General features: G+C 48.7%; 2 protein-coding genes across 2 annotated transcripts; both read right to left on the reverse strand.

The window, feature by feature from the left end:
* Positions 1-457: 457 nt before the first annotated feature.
* Positions 458-5,199, reverse strand: VPS25 (vacuolar protein sorting 25 homolog). Its single transcript, XM_040245354.1, has 6 exons — positions 5,088-5,199; positions 4,726-4,871; positions 3,843-3,896; positions 3,409-3,497; positions 2,566-2,641; positions 458-1,033 (listed from the first exon to the last, which is right to left on the reverse strand). The coding sequence occupies exons 1-6, from the start codon at positions 5,138-5,140 to the stop codon at positions 921-923; spliced, it is 531 nt and encodes a 176-aa protein (XP_040101288.1). The 5' UTR covers positions 5,141-5,199; the 3' UTR covers positions 458-920.
* Positions 5,200-8,784: 3,585 nt separating this feature from the next.
* Positions 8,785-10,672, reverse strand: RAMP2 (receptor activity modifying protein 2). The gene is made up of 4 exons (XM_040245343.1): positions 10,427-10,672; positions 9,926-9,991; positions 9,350-9,461; positions 8,785-9,232 (listed from the first exon to the last, which is right to left on the reverse strand). The coding sequence occupies exons 1-4, from the start codon at positions 10,524-10,526 to the stop codon at positions 8,977-8,979; spliced, it is 534 nt and encodes a 177-aa protein (XP_040101277.1). The 5' UTR covers positions 10,527-10,672; the 3' UTR covers positions 8,785-8,976.
* Positions 10,673-19,608: the final 8,936 nt, after the last annotated feature.

Consider the following 19,608-nt stretch of genomic DNA (forward strand, 5'->3'; position numbering starts at 1 on the left):
GCTGTGTTGCATTCGCACTCCCTCACAGAGCCCACTCAGCAGATGTAAAACCGCAGGCTCACTGAGTCCACCAGTGCAGGAAGACCTCTCCACCTAAGGTAGGTGGGGATTCACTCAGATTGGTTAACAGATCACAGTACTCCCCTTGCTCATTCTAGTAGTAACTTCAGCAGCAAGCAGTGGGGTTAAGCTTTTTAATAATCATAAATCAGTGTTGGGCCCCAGCTCTCATGGCCAGGCCCCCTCCTGGGCCTTCTATCTTCACATTGCCTGGAGGGCTGCCTGCAGCCAGGGCTTTGCCCATCCCCTAGGAGGGATCCAGCACCAGCCTGAGAGGAGGCAGTAGCAGCTAAAGGGGTGGGGGTGGAGGGTGGGGTTGGGGGAAGAGACAGAAGCTTGTGCAGGCCGTGTGTGTGTGTGTGTGTGTGTGTGTGTGTGCGCGCGCACGTGCACGCGTGTGCGTGTGTACACTTACGTGTATGACAGAAGCTTGTGCAGGCTGTGTGTGTACTTACGTGTATGACAGAAGCTTGTGCAGGCTGTGTGTGTGTACACTTACATGTATGACAGAAGCTTGTGCAGGCCATGTGTGTGTGTACAGTTACGTGTATGACAGAAGCTTGGGCAGGCCGTGTGTGTGTGTGCGTGTGTACTTACGTGTATGACACAAGTGAAGTGTTGGGTGTCAGACCCTGGCTCAGCAGAGTTGGGACAAGGAGAAGCACATCTTCCCTCCCTGGCACCTCAGCCTCACCGGATCCCAGGGACAGACAAATGGGATAAGCAGGAAACCCACCCGTGGACTAGAGCCCTGTGAGTCAGGCGGAGTCACAGATCCAGTCTGTGGGGACACTTGGTCTGTCTCCCTTTGAAAGCCCTGGCAGGGTGGGAGGTAAGAAGTAAAGGGAGATAGGTCTCTGCTAGAAGAACTTGACACCTCGGCCATCGCTGACAGTGATGATCTCAGCCTTGTGCTCCTGCTGGAGGGCTTGCAGAGCCCGCAGTAGGGTTGCCTCATCCAGCCCGTGGAACTCTGGACAGGGAAAGATGAGCAGTCAGGGACACACCACTAGGGGCTCAAGGCCTCTGAGGAGAGCAGTTGAGCTGGAAGCTGAGAACTTTCTAGGCCAACAGTACTGCTACAGCTACCACCCACCCTTTCTGGGTATTCTTCAGGAGTAAAGCGTGGACGAAAGCCTGAGTCAACATGAAACGAGAGTTCATGCTATTTCCCCCTTCCTGTTTGCTCTGTCAGACTCAAAGCCTGCACACTCTCACGCCATCCCCCCATTAGTGTCTCTATATTCAAGAGTAACCCCATTTGCTTGTGAGGCACAAAAGAGGCCCTGACAAGTCCAGGGAGGTCAAGGCTCTTGTCACTGGATGCTGTCCCTAACTGGGTCTGTACCCATTGGGAGGACCTGTCCTAACACACTGAGGTATAGCCATGCTTCTGGCCAGGAGACTGCAAAGGTCCAGCACAGATATCTGCCCTATCCTAGTTTTTTTTTTTTTTTAAAGAACAAAGCTGGGAGCCAAGGGCCAGCTGAGTATCTGGAGACATGGCAAGATACTGCAGGGAGCTGTGAGAGGCAGGAGGCAAGTCCTAACAGGCTTGCACAACACACCCACTGCGGGGCCCAGCTCTTGAGTCAGGGAGCTTGCTTTCCAAGGAAGCCTTCAACTTTGCCTGGCCTGAGTGGTGGGCTGGGCAATGCTGCAGCACTTAAGTCATGGCATAATGGTGGGAGTAGCAAGCAGAGGCCTGCAGGAAAGGGGGGAAAGCCAAGTGCTGTAAACTATTGGGGCAGCCAGGCCTGGCAGAAAGGGGAGGTGCCCCCTTTACCCAGATCAGATTGGTACTTTTGATGATCCTGGGGATCAACACATTATGGAGTCAGAGATAAAAGAGCTAAGAGAGTGTTTACACTATGTAAAAATCAAAACAATATACAAATCCCAGTCTGGCCAGAAACCAAGGTATTCTAAAGGGCTGGGGATGGGGGTGTCGGCCCAATCCCTTCAGCTGACACCCACAGATCTTGAACCCTCTATAAGAAAAGGGGAAAGAAAGCCAGAGTCAACAAGGAATGGAGATTTCAGGCTTAATCTCCTGCCCTGGTTCCTCATTCAGCATCTACACCAATAATTCTTAACTTTTCATGGGTCACAGACACCCTTCAATATCTTATAACATGGAGGACCTCACTGGCAGTCCACTGGTTAAGATTCCATGCTTTAACTGCAGGAGGCACAGGTTCAATACCTGGTTGGGGAACTTAGATCCCTACATGCCCTGTGGCATGGCCAAAAAAGTTTTTTTTTTTAAAGTCTTAAAATATGGACTTTATCCCTAGGTAAATGCATATACACCCCCAGAGACAAAGATTGTGGGTGTTCTGCATGTGAATTCAGGTGGTTTATAGACATCTTGGACATGGGGTTAACAACCTTTGTATTAGTATGTGGAATTTAGAGACAAAAACATGGGAAATTTGAATGTCAACTAAACAAGATTAGAGAGAATTCACATGACAAAACGGGGGGGAGAGGGAAAAGCATTACCCTCATCCTCTGTGTCTTCCCCATTGGTCAGTTCATACAGGGTGAACACGGAGTTGTTCTGGCCACTCTTGGAAACCTATGGACACAGAATACAGGGACTGAGTAAGACCCAGGAATTTCCTGGGAGAAGGCAAACTCCCGGCTCCACCTCTCTGACCCAGGAATGATACTTATTCCCAAACCAGAGCTGTCACCTCAGCAGAGGAGTGGCCGAAAACCCACAAACCCTACAGGTGCTATATTTATACATGTACACACATGCTCAGAACCACTAAACCACAGGCCTTCACGTGTCTGAGGAATGACCTCTCATCCTGGTTGTTTTCCTGTTCAGAAATGGGCGGTGTATGTTTATTATATTTGGGTTGTTGCTGCTTCTTCCCCTCCTCTCTCTTGGGAATGTTCAGGGCTGGTGGTGACCTGGAATGCAGGGGAGACAGGCTGTCCCCACACCCACATTGGTTCAGAAAGTCTCATTTATATTGTGGGCAGCCCCATAAGGATGTAGTGGGGGAGGGGGTCCAGGTTTTTGTGTTTTTTTCTCTTCCTTTCCCCATTTATCTTCTGTGGCCAGAGGCTCTAGCCAACAACAGTATTCATGGTTCCCAGTACTGCATTCTCCAAACATGGCCTCACACAGCCCCTGGCCTTCTACTGGCAAAGACAGGGAAGTTCTTTGCAGCCAGGGAAATTGAGTCACTGAAAGAGGCTTGCCTGGAAGACCTACATTTCCTCTTTCTGCCCTCCCCTACTTTGCTCATTGTGCATCTGAAAACACCAGGTATCTGCTGAGCATAGAGTCATTCTCCTTTGCCATGGGTCACTGTGTCAGAATAGTCTCACCCACTGATAGATGAGCTTCCCCCATTCTTCTGGCCTCCGCCACATGATCAGGAAGCTAGACTTGTTCTTATCCAACCACTCAAGATTCCCTGCAAAAGATACTTATGAAAGCATCGTGCTCCAAGAAGAGACAAAGAGGCAAACTAAAGGTGGAACAGAGTGGAAAAGACTCAGCTTTCAGAAAGAGCAATTCAAAAATTGTTTTACTATCTGCAAGGCATCCATTCTCTTCTTCAGGTCTTGGGGCACAGATGAAGAAATTTCAATTTTGTAAACCAGTGGGGGAAAAGAACCCAGGGAACTGGGCTACTGTACAGAACACTCTGGGTTCCAAGTCAGGAGAGGAAAAAAAAGTTCCTAAAAAAAAGTGCTAATTTGTCCTCAGGAGAACCCCACTAGTAAGAAAAATAAGGAATCTGATGAACTGGACCCACCTTTCTTCCTCAGTTCCTCTAACACAACCTGGATTGATTCGACAGGCAGCTTCCCTGGTTTAAGGTTAAGGGAACGGCATTAATGGAATGAACTGGTGGGATGAAATTTCTCAGAACCAGGCTCATGCTAGGAACTACCATTCTCCCTCCTACACACTGAGATGTGCAATTCCACAACAGGATGTAAATTGGCATTTCCTGCATACTGGGGAGGGGGAAGGTAAAAAGAAACTAGTCTGATTAAAAGGAAAAGCTTTAGGGACTTCCCTGGTGGTCTAGTAGTTAGGATTCCCCGCTTCCAATGCAGGGGGGCCTAAAATGCCAGGCAAAAAAGAAAAAGTGTTTTGTTTTTGTTTGTTAAAAAGAGCTTTAGAGAATGAAAGATACTATCATTTCTCACTCCCTGTCCTCTCTCCTTCCTCCAACCATTGTCCAGATATTTTAAGGATGAACCAGGCAGCAAAAGAAAACCATCCTTACTTCCTGGGATGAGGAGAGTAGGCAGAGAAAATTACTAAAGGTAATGCTAGAGTTTGAGCCTTATACAGAAGACATACAGAAGACTTAAGTTTCAACAAGTCAAAAGGAGTCAGGTCGAAAAACCCTGGTACTTGGCTTCAGGGCTGAAATTGTAAGATCTGAACGACACCTAGGTACTCATCACTGTCTAGGACAAGAGGGAGTTGGTACTGCACTGGGGCTGGCGTCAGGAGTGGGGGGCGAGGGGGTGGGAACGGATGTCAGCTACACAAACCGGCTCTTTCCCAAGGCCGGTCTGGATGGGAACCTGTCTTCTGTGGGTGAGAGGGAGTGTGAAGTCTGGGCATGTGGGAAAGGTGGCAGTGCATGTGTGTGGGCTGTGGAAGTGCCTGAGGGAGGATACGCTGGAGCTTCACGTTGTTGAAGAGCGGGCTCTCCTGGGCTTCCATCACCGTCATGCTGGACTGTTTATGCAGGCGGCAGAAGGACAGGACCAGCGAGCACCAGGCGGCCAGCTGCTTCTGCCGAGTGTCCACGTTCGGCTGCAACCTGCCGGGTGAAGCGAGTGGGGCGCAGAATTAGAGGACTTGAGAGAGGGCGAGCGGCAGCACTTGCCAGAGGAGCATTCGGGGAAGAAAGTGAGGGACTGCGGGTAGTGGCGACCGGGTCCATTCTCCCCCTCCCCATTTGAAGCATTAGGGCTGAGCCCGGGGTCCGGGGGAGGGGAGGGAGGTCCATCGGGGCTTCTCGGGGTCTAAGCCTCACGTAAAGAAGGGTGGGAAGCGATACTGCCACGGCCACTCGAAACTCATCGCCATCGTAGTAGCCCAGGAAACCCGGGACCCGCCGGCAAAGGACTTCCGGTCTCCGCTCCGGCACGTCCGGACAGAAAGCGCTGCAGAAAGGTTCCGGGAGCCTCTGGGGAGAGAGGAGGCCCAACCGGAGAGATCTTCATCAGCCCGTTTCTTGCCATTATCCCCATATTCTTACGAGCTAGAGCAGAAGGGGCCCCGAGAAGTTTTCTGATTCCACCTCAGAGAGAACAGTGACTTCCCCAAAGTGGCACAGTTAGAACTGCAAGAAGAACCCAGGTCTCCAGGACCCAGCCTAGGCTTGTTTCCCCTATACGGGGCTTCTTTTAATATTAACGTTTGTGTCGCTTTTAACTTAAACCCTTCACAGTTCCCCTCAATTCCTGTGTCCTTCGACTCCATCTTCCCCAGGAACTCATTTGTAGCTTTTATACCTGGAAATGGCTCTGCTTCCATGATTCAGAGCTGCCATATTTGAGCACAGCCACCTCTGTCTCACCTCTCCCATGTCCTCTGTTTTAGTCTCAAGTCCCGAGACTCCACTGGTCTTATGACTTCTCGCCTAGCCTAGACTACTCAGTTCTGTCCCCTTGCCTGCTTCCCTGCTGCTCATTTTACAAATCAGAGTTGTCGATCGCTGCCCACCTATTCCTCAATCTTTTCTTCACGCCTTAAACCGTGGAGTATTACTGACGGAAAACAAAAATCACCGGAACTTTCTGACTGAGCCTCAAATTCCCTGACTGACCTCACTGCTGTTCTATCAGTGCAGCCCAGTGATGCTTTGTCTTTTACTGATTCCCTGTCACATTCCTTAAGGTAACTTTTCAAAATTTTCCATACACATCAAGCCATTCCACCAGTTCCCTTCTCTTGCTTCTCTGCAGAATGCCCATCTCTTCTGTTTTTATGAGATTGAGGCCATGCATGTGAACCTCTTAGTCCTTCCTCTCTCTCACCACACTCAATTCATCTCTCAATTTCTTTCCCTTTTACTCCTTTGCCCACTCCACAGAGCTTGTGGGATCTTAGTTCCCAGACCAGGGATAGAACCGGAGCTCAGCAATGAGAGTGCGGAGTCTTAAGGGCTGGACAGCCAGAGAACCCCCTAGACAAGGCCAACCCTTTGGCATCTGTTTGCCTCTCCTTTCCAGTTTCCTCCAGGACTTCTTTGTGCATCATCTTACCTTCTTTTTCCCTTTCTCCTGGCTCCTCTCTTCTAGTCTGCATATGCTGAGGTCATCCCTACTTGAAAATTTGTAGTTTCCTTGACTCTACCACCCTCTCAATTTCCTGTCTGATCTCTAACATCTTCCCACTGAAGTCCATCTTTCACTGTGTACAGTCCCTGGTCCACAGAAGTGCCCCACAAATATTTATTGAATGACTAAATGAGTGAACCCTTCAATGGATAATGTTCTCTCAAAGGGCACCATCTCCTTTGCATCCATTGGCTTTCTTTATCCTTGTTCTGCTGATTCTGATCTTTCCCTTTTGTCTTCTTTAGTCCTCATTGTATATGTATGCATGTTTTCTAAGGACAGCAGCTTTCTTTAGTATACCTTCTCTCTGGAAACTCTCATCCCTCTCATGGCTTCACATGGCATTTCTCTGCAGGGGACTAAACCTGTATTCCTAACTCCAACTTTTTTATACTATCAGCAGCAACAAGACCACTCCCATTTCCAACTCCCTGTGTCAGAAGCCCTTCACTCCCTGGTATGTTACATCTTGTTCCATTGTTATATTACACATATATAATATGTATATTTTTCTTCAAGCCAGCTTCTCCTCTTAATGGCCCTTTAAATATTATTACTTCCATCATTGTCCTGCTGCTGCTACTGCTAAGTCACTTCAGTTGTGTCCGACTCTGTGCGACCTCAGATGGCAGCCTACCATTGTCCTAGTAACTCAAATTCAAAGCCAGAGTCAGCTCTAACCTCTCCTCTTGTTCACCTTCATATTGAAATCCTATGGATTCCCTCCCCTATTTTGCCTTTTTCTACTTTTTAATTATTTTCTGTTTCTCCATTCAGCACTCCTTTGGTCCATGCCCTTGTTTTTTCAAACCGGGATTATTGCAATAATTTTCTAATTCATCTCTTTTTCTACTGTCTCCCATAGGAGAATCCTCTCAATTTAAAACCTAGTCAGATGCCAACTCCACAATCACCCTCCTGTGACCTCAGCTAGACTGCACCCTAGCTAAATGTGACTCCTCCTTCCTTTACACTCAGATGACATTTGGCTTGTATCCCTTGCATGATTCTCATCACACATTCCATTGTTTTTGTTTATGTGTGCACATGTCAGCTCCCTTGCCAGATGAAAGACATCAAAGCAGAACCAAGCCTTACCTAACTTGTCTTCCCAACACAATAGGCTATTTACAGTGACTTGCACCGACATGCTTTTGATGTATATTAGTAAAATGCATGAAGGCAAATATGGGCCAAAAAGAGGACATATACATCCTTGGAGAAGATAGATGCATTATGGGAATAGAGCAAAGATTCTCATGGTGAAACCTCAAAATGTCCTAGGGAATAAAGTGTGTCTCAGAGAATAAATAGATATATTCCAGGAAATATATAGATATATATTTGGAATAGACAGGCACATCCCAGGAAGTGGCTATGTACTCAGGAAGGCAGATATTTCAACAAGGAAGGAAGGAGAGTTCCTAAAGAGGTGCCAGGTGCCACAAGGAATAAACAGGTATCTTTTTAAAGAACAAAGCTACTGTTAGATGTTTCTGATGACCTGGCAGGTTTGTCCCAGGGAGAACTGAAGGTGAAGGTTCTGTGGTGAGACCTGGGCCTCACCATCCAAGGAACATACAGGAGTGTCTGTATACAGAAACGGTGGGTCGCTAGGTATGGCCCTTAACAGTGGGAAAGTGTCTTAAGGGAGCATAAGCACGGCTTAGGAAGCTAAAAGAAGCAGCCAATGAACTAGTGGTTGCTGTAGAGATAACAGGTCTTTGATCTCACAGTTCAGTTTTGAGCTTCTTCCAGGCCATGTCCATCTTCTGGTTGTCGGCTTTAGTGGACACGAGGGGGCAGTGTGTGGCCAGGCTATAGGCCACACCCACCCAGGGTCCAGGACAATGTAGAATGAGGGCCAATGACCTGGAGGGGAAGTCCTGTGGTGAGTCTAGTAGAGGAAACCCCACTGCCTTTGCCCTCAATCCTGAGGTCCTTAGGGATGGACTGCCGTTGGTTCCATCAGGGCTTCTATTACCAGGCCCTGGGAGTAAACTGAGGCATGAGGAAGGGGAAAATTCAGGGCTCTGGCTGGCACCCCCTCCTTGCAGAAGTCACAACAGAGAGTCCTCTCTCGTCCCACCCCCCTCACCTCCCCAGCTGCTGTCCAGACCGGAAGGGAGTCTCTTCCTGCAAGTTTCCTGAAGCTGGGTTTGGATAGGGGCAGGAAAGGCCTGGCCTTGGGAGGAAGGGATATAGGGGCGTGGCCTTCAGGTGGGGGAGGGAGTTCAGGAGGGACCAGTAAGTGAACAAAACAGTGGACCTCTCTAGATTCTTCTAGCTCTGCTGCCCAGAGCTGAGGGCCTGTGGGAATGGCAGAGACTCTGGAAGGACACAGCCCCCCACCCCACCCCTCACCCTTGAATGGAGAGGGGAACAACGTACAAAAAAAAGGGAAAGGTTTATTTTGAAGATTACAGAACTTGCACGATGACCCCACCCAGCTTCCATTTCCACCAATCGAAGACTCTCCAGTTGGGGTGGGAGCCAGAGAAGGAAGTAGGGAGGGGAGGGGAGAGAGCAGGTGGTGGCAGAGGAAAGGAGTAAGATGGCTGCCAAGCAGCTCATGCCACCCTAGGTCTGCGCTTCACTGTCTTTACTCCTCCACACCACGAGGGTGACGAGGAAGGGGATGAGGCAGATGGGGGCTATGATCATGGCCAGGAGCACATCCTCTGGGGGGTCTGAGAAGGTGGGTTGCACCAGGGAGCAGTTGGCAAAGTGGATGTGGTGAGTCTCAAAGATGATCTCTTCTGCCCAGGGATTGGGGAAGCCCAGGCCAAACTCTTCTGCACCCTTTTCCAAGCAGTCTCGAAGGAAGCTATAAGGCCTAGAGACAGGAGAGGGCTAGAGTGAGGGGAGGGCTGGGGCCAGAAAGAGGACGGCCCCACACCCACCCGCAGGGAGCACGCCCCAGGCCCAAGCCGCCCTGCAGCACTGCCCCTACCTGCTAATCAGGGCCCAGTCACACCAGTCCTTCTTGATAGAGTCCATTTGAACCTCATAATCGCGCCAGCATTGTTGGACATTTGTCCCATAGGTCTCCAACACCGTTTTCTCTGTGGGCAGAGATGCTGCACATTGACCATACCCTGCCCCACCCTCCAAGCCCTCTGGTCCAGGTACTTGCATTGTGGAACCGCTGCTCCTGTCTTCAAATATGGGAACTACCCAGAGAGCCTCAGAAAATTTCCCAAGCAAGATACTCCCAGCTGAGGAGAGAGTCCCAGCTCAGGAAAAGTTTAATGCCTTCCATGTACACTGGACTTTGCAGCCTGGCAAGAGTTTCCACATACACTTTTTCAGGAATATTCTAACCCACCTGTGAGGCGGGCCAGCTCACAGCTGGTTGGGGGCTTTGTGGGATTAGAGGTAGAAAGACAACAAGAAACCCTGAGAGAGAGAACAGAAGGGAGTTTAGGGGCACCAATTGGGTTTGGGGCTTGGCTTGTGGGAAAGGAACCATCCCCACTGACCTCTCTTCTTCCCTGGGGTCACCCTCCCACAGTCGCTGGCTACTCACCATCCGACTTGGAGCCGTCTGGGGTGGGAGGAAGCTGAGCCAGAGACTCCTGGGGCTTCAGGACAGCTGTGGGCAGAAAAGGGACAGGGAGATGGGAGGATGGGGATGTGGTGCCAGGAGGAAGCGGGGTGTGGGCTGGGGTCTGAGACTCTTGAAAGTCAGGGCTACTTTCAGAAGAGACAGAGAGCACTCCAGGCCCCCACGCGGTGCCTCGGTGCCCGGAAGAGAGGGGGCCGCACCAATTCTTTCACACATTCAAAACGCCTCCTTCTTCGCCAGCTCCAGACCTCCCAAGAGCTTTATGCAGGGGCCCCGAGCATCTCAGCTTTTCCCCAAGTGGGAAGCAGCTCGCGCTGCGCCCTCGCTACGGTGAGGCCGGGTACCGTCCAGAGGGCAGCGCGGTCCGCACCCACACGCCGGGGCCCGTTCCGAGACGTCCAGTCCCTCTCCCCTCCAGGGCCTCCCGCGCCTCCCGCCCGGACCTCGGGGCGCTGCGCTTACCGCCCAGCAGGAGGAGGAGGCGGAGCGCAGCCGGTCGCCCGGCGCGGGTGGCGGGGAGCCACGGGCTGCCGACAGCGCGCTCCGCCCGGAGCGAGGCCATCGCACGGCGAGCAGGCGAGGAGAAGCGGCGGCGCTGAGCCGGGCCCGGGCGGGGGCTCCTATATCCCGGTCCCAAGCCGCAGGAAGCCGCGCAGCTTCCTCGCGGGGGCTGGGACGGCTGCGGCCACGTGGGGGGCGGGGGCGACGCCCGGGGCCGGCGGGCTGGAGGGGGAGTCGCTGCCCCACCCGGCCCTGGCGCCCGCCGCTCCCTCCGCCCGGCCGGCATTGGCCCACCCCTTCTGCTAGCTCACCCCGCGGGGCTGGACAGCTCCCCTCGTAACCCCAGAACCGAGATCCATTTCCTGGGCTCGGCCGCGTGGCGCCGAGGACTCGTCAGGTCTCCGAGCATCTGCTCCCCGAACTCTCGTGGCCCCTTTTCTTTCTCGGTGAGGTGGGGCTCTGTGGGGAGATAGTGAAGAGGGAGGGGGCTGGGAGCTCAGAGGGCTTCTCAACATTGCAGTCTCTCAGGCTGGAGGTTGCGGCTGCCCTGAGCCATGGGGGAAGGGGCGCCTGGAGCTGGGCTCAGAGTTCCCTTTCCCTGGGAACACCCACTGATGTCAGTCTGCCTGCCAAAACCCGAGGAGGAGGAGGAGGAGGAGAGGAGGAGGAGGAAAGGGAGCCAGCCCTGGGAACCCCCTAGGGAGAAGGCCTGAGGATGGGGTACAGGGAAACCAAAGTCCAAATACCCTCCCTTTGAGGCACCCCCTGGGGCCTAGACCCCCCCCAAAACCAGATTGAGCACAGGGGCAAAAGTATGACTGCTCCATCCCCAAGAAGGTGGCCACAACTCCTCAGGACCAAGGTTGTGAGAAGGGAAGAGCTTAGAACCTACAATGGGCAACTTCATCGTGAGGTGGGTGCAAACTTTACTGCTCAGAGGGAAGAGCCCGGGACTGGAGCTCAGAGGCTCTGAGTTCTAATCCTGTCTTCCCACTTTCCAGTTACATAGCCTGCAATGACTTCTGTTACCTTAGTGGATTCTCAGATTATCCCCATGTAAAAGAGGGGTGTTACCCTGATCTGCAGTGATAGTGATGCTTGTGAAAGGGCATTGCCCTCACTCAGCAGAGTCTAGTTTCCTTTCCTCCTTTCCTAAGGACTTGCCTGAAGTGACGCAGCAGAGAAACAGCAAGGCTGAGTCTGGGGCCCCAGTGGCCCTGACTGCTGCCACACCACAGCTGACTGTGTGTCCTAAGCCAGAGCTTCATCATTCTGAGGATCCCAGAAGCTGATTTGTTCATGACGTTCGACTCCAGACACAGCTGTCAGCACCAAACTTTCCCAAATTACTCCCAGACACTGACCCTTGGACTCAGCTGCTGCTGTGTCCTGGTTTACAGGATTCCTGCCCACCACAAATTATCTTTCATGATCTCACTTCAGATCTTCATCTCAGGGTCTTAGGCTCTTAAATCATGGCCACTGATAACCTGTTGGTCTTCCATCCTTAGGGTCAAGAGGTTGCTTTAGCAAGGAATCCAGAGGGAGAAGGGAACTGGCATGAACCCCAAAGCCTTCCTAGTGAGGACTGTCTTCTGCAATGTACAGAAAAGAGCCAGGCAGCCTTGGAGTCATTTCAGGCTAGAACCAAATTCCACTCCTTCCGTCCCACCTGTGATTGCACTTTCTCAGAAGGAAGCATGGTCAAGAGGGAGATTTCTAGGTAATAAGATGGGAGGAGGAAGCCAGGAGGGACAGAAAGCAAAGTCAGCCATTGCCATTGGCCAGAAGCACCTGAGCCTGCTATGGGTTAGAATTGGGGTTGGATTAAGATGAAAGTTGACAAAAACACATGTTGGACTTTAAATAAATAAAGCAATATGGAATAATGAATAAAAACAAAGATTGATTAGGTTTCTGAAGGCAGATATTGCGTCTATCTCGCTGTGTAACCTTAGGTAGGTCATTTCACATCTTTGGAGCTCAATATTTTCATATATAAAATGGCCTGGGACTTTCCTGGTGGTTCAGTGGTTAAGACTGCACCTTCAGTGTAGGGGGTGAGAATTCAGTCTCTGGTTGGGGAACTAAGATCCCACATGCTGCGCAGTGCAGCCAAAAATAATAATAATGACTGTAGTAACAAAAGGGAAATATAAGTGACTTGGTAGAAAGTGGTGTTTTGGCCCTAGAGTTGGGTTTAAGCTAGCATCAAGATGTGGAGACCTCCAAAGGAGAGCTTGTTGTAAACTTCCCTGGACTTGGGAGTCCAAACCTCCTGTTGGAGAATCTGGAAATTTCTTCTCCTGATTTCCCTCTTCTCACTCTTCCTTAGTTGGATGTTTGGCTGTTTTCACTGACCGCTGGGGGCATCGAAGTAACTGGGGGTCTGCTATGCAGGTCCTTTGAGACTGAACAGGGACTAGAAACCTCATCTTTTCCAAGTGGTTATAGGAAATGATCTGTAGCAAGGGCCAGAGAAGGGCTTCATTAGGGACAAAGGCTGGTTCTTTCATGGGAGGTCCTATTTTCCAACCCTGGGTGGGGGGGCTTAACTTTCCTTTCTATTTCTGCTTTAAAACTACATCTTTTTTTAAAAATTATAAATTTATTTATTTTAATTAATGAATACAGTGAAAAAATCAAGTTCCAAAAAAGTTTGTATAATCTAATACCTTTATGTGAAAGTTAGAATTTTGACATATAAGTATTTGTAATTTCTTAGAAAATAAACTATTAATCATTGAAAAAAAAATAAAACTACATCTTTTTGCTGTAAAGACATACTTTTTAATTGCAAGTAATACGTAAGTATACAGTAAGTCCCCTACATACAGACGAGTTCGGTTATGGGAGTACATTCGTAAGTTCAGTTTGTTTTTAAGTGCAACAAACAGAACTAGCCTAGGTACCCAACTAACAGAATCAGCTGTATACTACTGCACTGTAATAGACTTATAATACTTTCACATAAATAATACATAAAAACAAAAAACATTTTTAATCTTTCAATACAGTACTTTATAAAGTACAGTACAACAGCTGGTGTACAGAGGCTGGTATAGAGTGAACAGGCAAGAAATGTTATGGACTAGAGGAAGAAGAGGGGGTGGGTGATGGTATAGCTGAAGGCTCATCAGTAATAGGAGATGGAGGGCAAGCTGCAGTTTCATTTATGCATGACATTGATGGAGTGCACATTTGCATCTTTGAAAGCTTACATCTTGAAGGTTCATATGTAGGGGACTTAACTGTACACTCATTGCAAAATATTTAAAAACAGAAAACATTATACCCCCATTCCTTTCTCACCTCCCCCACATATTTTGTACTTAAAGGAAAATTAGAATTAATATCCTTGTTGTTCAGTGATTTTTTTAAAGATAGTAATATGTCTTGGGTTATCTTTGATACTGTATGTAAATATGCTTCTTTCTTTTTAATTACCATATAGTATTGTCTTCAGTCTTTTTCTCTTATGTCCAGTGGAATCTAGGCTTTGAATTCACTATAGAATCTCTTATTCCTGCGTCCTTACCCCACTCCCACCTCCCAGTGCCTGGGAAGACAAAGATCTGGTTCTGATCCAACTGGACATTGACCTAAGATTTCTGGCTTCAACCTGTATTGACTTCTCCTGGGCAGGGATCTCACTGCCATGTACATTTCTCTTCTTATTACTAGCCGATGGCCATCCTGCCTGGAGCAGGGGGAGAGGTGATTTGATCCTAAGAAGGAGTGCCTTTTCTAATCCTCAGCCTTCCCCCTATACTCACAGGCAAATCCAGAACAACATGAGGCAGTCAAAAACACAGGCAGCCTCCTACACAGTAAAATTACATCCAGAGCATCCAGGAATTACCATCTCTACTGAGAAGAGACAATCACACATGCTGATGTCTTCCCCAGCTGTCTGCAAAATAAAGAACAGAGCACAGGAAAAGGTGTGGGGGAGAGTCAGGGTCAGGGAAGCCCAAAGTTCCAGCTGGGAAGGACTGATCTTTCCAAGCTGGAGAGAGGAGACTGTCTTCTTCGGAGTGCAGGGAGGCAGCAGGGAAACTCAGCAGAGCTACAGCCGGGGAGCCAGCTGGCTAAGGGAGGGAAGACAAGAGAGTAGGGATGCAACTACTCCATCTCTCCTCAGCCTCCTCATTTCCTGGATACTGGCATGAGAAGCATGACCGTCTCTCATGGGGAAGAATGGTTATCAGAAAAAAATGTTGACTCTCTTATCATATATATAAGTTATGAGGGAAAAGCAGGGAAAATGGTCAAGCCATATTCCTCACCAACTGCTGGGGACTTAAAAGTAGTTACATTTATTGAACAATTATTATGTGCTGCGGAGTGTGGTCTCTGACACTTATGCTCAGTGATTTGCAAGCATTTCTTAAAAATTCCCCACCACAACATCAGAATTATCTTGTCCATGGATGAAATGGAGAAAACATGAGTGATTTGCCCAAGGTCTCAGAGGAAGTAATTGGTAAAGCCCAGGTTTGAAATCAGGACGACTTGATGCTACTACTTCATGCTTAAAAAAAAAAAATTATTTGTTTGGCTGTGCCGGGTCTTGGTTGCAGCATGCAAGATCTTTAGTTGCGGCATGCAAACTCTTAGATGCGGCATGTAGGATCTAGTTCTCTGACCAGGGAATAAATAGTACCTGGGATCCTGCATTGGGAACACAGGGTCTTAGCCACTGGACCACCAGGAAAGTTCCCTTTACTGAATCTTGAGTGGAAGAGAGAAGGATAGAGAGATTCTTCCACGATCAGATGGGTCCCTCTAAAAATAAGATCCTGCTTTACTCAACTCTGTATACAATGTCCCCCCCAGTTCCCTCCCTGACTCAGGCTGGACCATGACATCACATGGTGGAGGCTGTTTTTCTGAAAAGAACCCGGGCCAGATTTACAAGAATGACATTCAGACAGCATGACTGAAGAGGACCATGGCCAAAAGACCACAGCACACACCCAGCAGTGCTGAGAACATTGCCGGTCCCTCGGCACCTGGGGCTGACTCATGCTTGCTGTGAGGACCCAATGCCAGATGCCAGGATTGCTTTTACCCTTCTTGCATTTCTTACAACTGTCCTCTGATACCATCCCTAGGAACCCTTCTACCCCTTCCTACCCTGAAGTCTAGATGTTGTGTAATATGGGGATACCCTGAGGGAGTCAAGCAGTGTGCTCAGTGCTTCATACAAATTGTTTCACTTAAAAATTCCCAGCTCACAAACTTCCCTGGTGGTCCAGTGGGTAAGGTTCTGCACTTCCACTGCAGAGGGCAAGGCTTCTTCCAGGTCAGCAAACTAAGATCCCACACGCCTCTCAGCACAGCCAAAACAAATAAACAAAACTCCTTCTGACTGTATGTATGCAGATAACATAGCAACCCACTTTACAAAGGAGGAAACTGAGACTAAGAAAGATTAGTCAACACCTAATGGAAGTCAGCCTGCTATCTGATCTGGTAGACAGAAGGAAATAGTAAGGAATGAGGAAGATCGGCTGGAAGAGCAAACAGATAGGGCTCCTCGTGGCACAGGGGGCCTTCCCCACTCAGTATGACCCCTGCCCTGACTGTGTTTACTTCACCTGCAGATATTATCATTTCACATCCTTTCTCCCCAGACTTTAATACTTAGATGGATATTGGGGGAAAAAAAATCCATGACACTAGGAAGAAAGTAATTTTCTAGATCATAACAAGGATCCAACATAAGTGAAGCAAATATGACACTAATAGTGCCTGTGTATTTAACACATGTTGTGTGTATAATGTAAGCTTGACGTGCTTAGTCATTTAGTTGTGTCTGACTCTTTGTGAACCCATGGACCATAGCCCGCCAGACTCCTCTGTCCATGGGATTCTCCAGGCAAGAATACTGGAGTGGGTATCCATTCCCTTGTCCAGGGTACCTTTCTGACCCAGGGATCGAACCCAGGTCTGCAGGCAGATTCTTTACTGTCTGAGCCAGGGAAGCCTAAGTGATACTATAAAAGACACTATTTTCATCATCTTTAAAGTGGAGATAATAATAATATCTATAAGTTATGAGCTAAAGAACTTAGAGGAGTGCTTAGCTCATAGTCAACATTTATTATTTCTCTTGCCTAAGCGATTAAGAGTACACACTTTGGAGTCAAGCAGACTTGAATTTGAATCCCAGCACCATCACTCTTAGCTGTTTGTGACCTTGTACAAGTTACTTAATCCCTTTGAACTTGCTTGGTTTCTTATCTACAAAAATGGGGTTACTAATGTGTATCTCACTGAGCAGTAGAAATGATGCATGTTAAAGCATTTAGCCCAATGCCTGGCACTAGTAAGCATGTGACAAATGGTAGTTACTATCATAATGTGTACCACACACAGTTATGAAACTTTACTTCCAAGATATTCTGAGATCCTTCCCATTTCGTAATTTCAGTTTTGTTTTGTTTTGTTTTTTCATTACACAACACTTTATTGAAAAGAATACAGACTTTGGAGTCAGAGAGTCCCAGCCTGGGTTTGAATTCCAAGCCCTCCTACTTACCAGTCATGTGGTTATGGCCAACGTTGTCAACCTCCTTGAGCCTCAGTTTTCTTCTCTGTAAAATGGGGATGACAAGACCTACCCCCTCCCCAGGCATCTTGCAAGGATTGTACAAGATAAGGTAGGTTCACATCCAATACAATAGTGAAGTGAAGTCGCTCAGTCATGTCCGACTCTTTGCGACCCCATGGACTGTAGCCTACCAGGCTCCTCCATCCATGGAATTTTCCAGGCAAGAATACTGGATTGTGTTGCCATTTCCTTCTCCAGGGATCTTTCTGACCCAGGGATCAAACCTGGGTCTCCCGCATTGTAGGTAGACGCTTTACTGTCTGAGCCACCAGCTAATGAATTTATGTGAATGCTAAAGGCAATGTGTTAAATATATAAATAAATGTGATTCATTGTTTCTTTCCCTAAGGTATCATGGATGGGATCTGTAGATGGGATCTGTTGTACTTTCTCCAAAAAAGTCTCTATAGCCTTGAACTCCATCCTAGCTGCAGTGGGGTTCAAAGGACCATAGTATCAGCAATATAGGATCCTGCTGATAAGCCAGGAAAGAAAGAAGAGGAAGTCATAGAACCAAGGGGAACTCTCCTTTCCTGTCTGGCTAGGATTTCTTTGCCTTGCACACAGGCTGTGCCCCGCTGATACGGGGGCCTGTCCAGTGTCCAGCTTTGATTGGCATCTCCAGCACAGAGGAAGTAAGGAGCCCCTTGTTGATTAGGAACTGTTTTTCTCTGAACTTGCAGAGGAGAGTCCCAAACACATTTCTCTTTCTGGCGCCACTGGTGAAAGGAGAAAACCATGGTGACAATCCAGACCTGTGATTCAGAGCTAAAAGAACTTAGAGACAAGAGGACGGAGAATGAAGAGGTTTCGAGCATAGGCTTGGAGTCAGAATGATGAGGCCTAAATCCTGGCCTCACCATTTACCATCTGGCTAATCTTGGGCAAGTTCCACAATCTCTGTAAGCCCTGGTTTCTTCGGTTGTAAAATGAGCATAAGAATATTGCTGACTTCCTATGGAATGAGATGACCCATTATAAAAAAACTTAGCACAATGCCAGGCACACACTGAATGGTCAGTGTTTGAAGGCTGTGATCGTTTTCTGTTTCTGCAGTTATACAGTCAAGGACCCTGATAGCCAGGAAGGAAGCACAGCCCATTAGCTGTCCACCCGACTGGGGCCACTTCCCAGGCTGGGCCGGGCCAAAGGCGTGTCCCGTGGGATCAAGGCCCTGCATTAACTGTGCTGAGAGAGTGAGAGCGGGTAGCACCACCCTAGCTGTGGGCTTGGAGCTTTCTGAGTATGTGCAAAGCAAGGCCTGAATCCCACCCAAGTAATCCCCCAAAGTAATTCCGCTTCCTGCTAGAATTATTTACCTTGTAATTAACAAAAACTAAGGAGGCCCTTTTCTAATATTTTGGCTTGGAGGTTCAGAATTTAAACTTTTTAAGAGCCACGGACAAGGGTTTATTGTGGGCCTGTTCTTACTTGCTGAATTGAATGCATTATTATGATTCCGAAGCAACTAGGGGTCAGAGGCTAAGTACCTGAGGCGGAAAGCTGGGTTTTTGAGATCAGAGGACAAAATGTCCAGGAGTGGAGAAGCTTCAAAACTTGAGCTATGTTTCCAGGCTCAGTGATGTCCAGACCTCAACTTGCTTTGGAGTCGCCTTTGCCTCTGACTCTGAGTGTTCAGGGAGGGGTCTGGCAATTCAGCTGGCCCCACCAAGGCCTGGGCAGCAGCCCCAGTTTCTGGTGACCTTAGTGCAGGCTCTGGGGTTGTGCTGTGCTTTGTTTGCTTGTTTGTTTCTCCCCAGCAGGGTGGCCTTCCTCTGCTTCTGGGTGGGAAATGGGGGAGGAGAGAGGATGGTCTGCTCCCATCTCCACAGCTGTGTTTACACTTCCCTTGTCAGGGACTGTCTGGGGTTCAGCCTTTCTTCACTCCTGGGTCCCCTTGGAGAAATGCTATTTGATAGCCCCGTGGGCTTTACGAGGGAGGGGCTGAATGAGCAGAGGGGTCACTGTCCAAAGGGGGCTGGAAGGAAGGAGGAAGGGAGAAAAGTTGGCAGAGAGAAAGGAATAGTGCAGAATTCTGTTTGAATTCTGGGAAGCATCGGCTCCTTCCCTTTCTAACAGTGGCCTGAAGACCAGCAGGGGACAAAAGTACACTTGGAACTTGCCTGCCTCGGAAGGAACAGAACATGTGACAGTAATGTCGTTTCTTACCACTGAGGGGAACAAAATCTTGCTTGGGGATGGGGATACTGAGGGCACAGAGAAGAACAGTCTTCCCTGAGGCTTCTTTGGGGCCAGTGGTCAGAGATACAGCATGTGAAAGCCAAGAAGATCATGCTAAAATACATGCAAATTTAAGAGGATTTAAGAAAATGGTCAAATAAATCATGTTCTTCTTCTCCAGGGAGCAAGTTGAGCTGGTATTAATCAGTGTGCTAGTGTTGCTGGACTCTCAGCCAAGCCTGGGAGAAGGGCTGCCAAGGCAAATCAGGCCTCAGGTTTCAGAAATTAAACACATAATTTTATTTTTCCGCAATAGAGAACTTTCGGAAAAAGAACCAACCTC

Source organism: Oryx dammah, unplaced genomic scaffold, assembly GCF_014754425.2.
Source record: "Oryx dammah isolate SB20612 unplaced genomic scaffold, SCBI_Odam_1.1 HiC_scaffold_8, whole genome shotgun sequence".
NCBI classification, from domain to species: Eukaryota; Metazoa; Chordata; class Mammalia; order Artiodactyla; family Bovidae; genus Oryx; species Oryx dammah.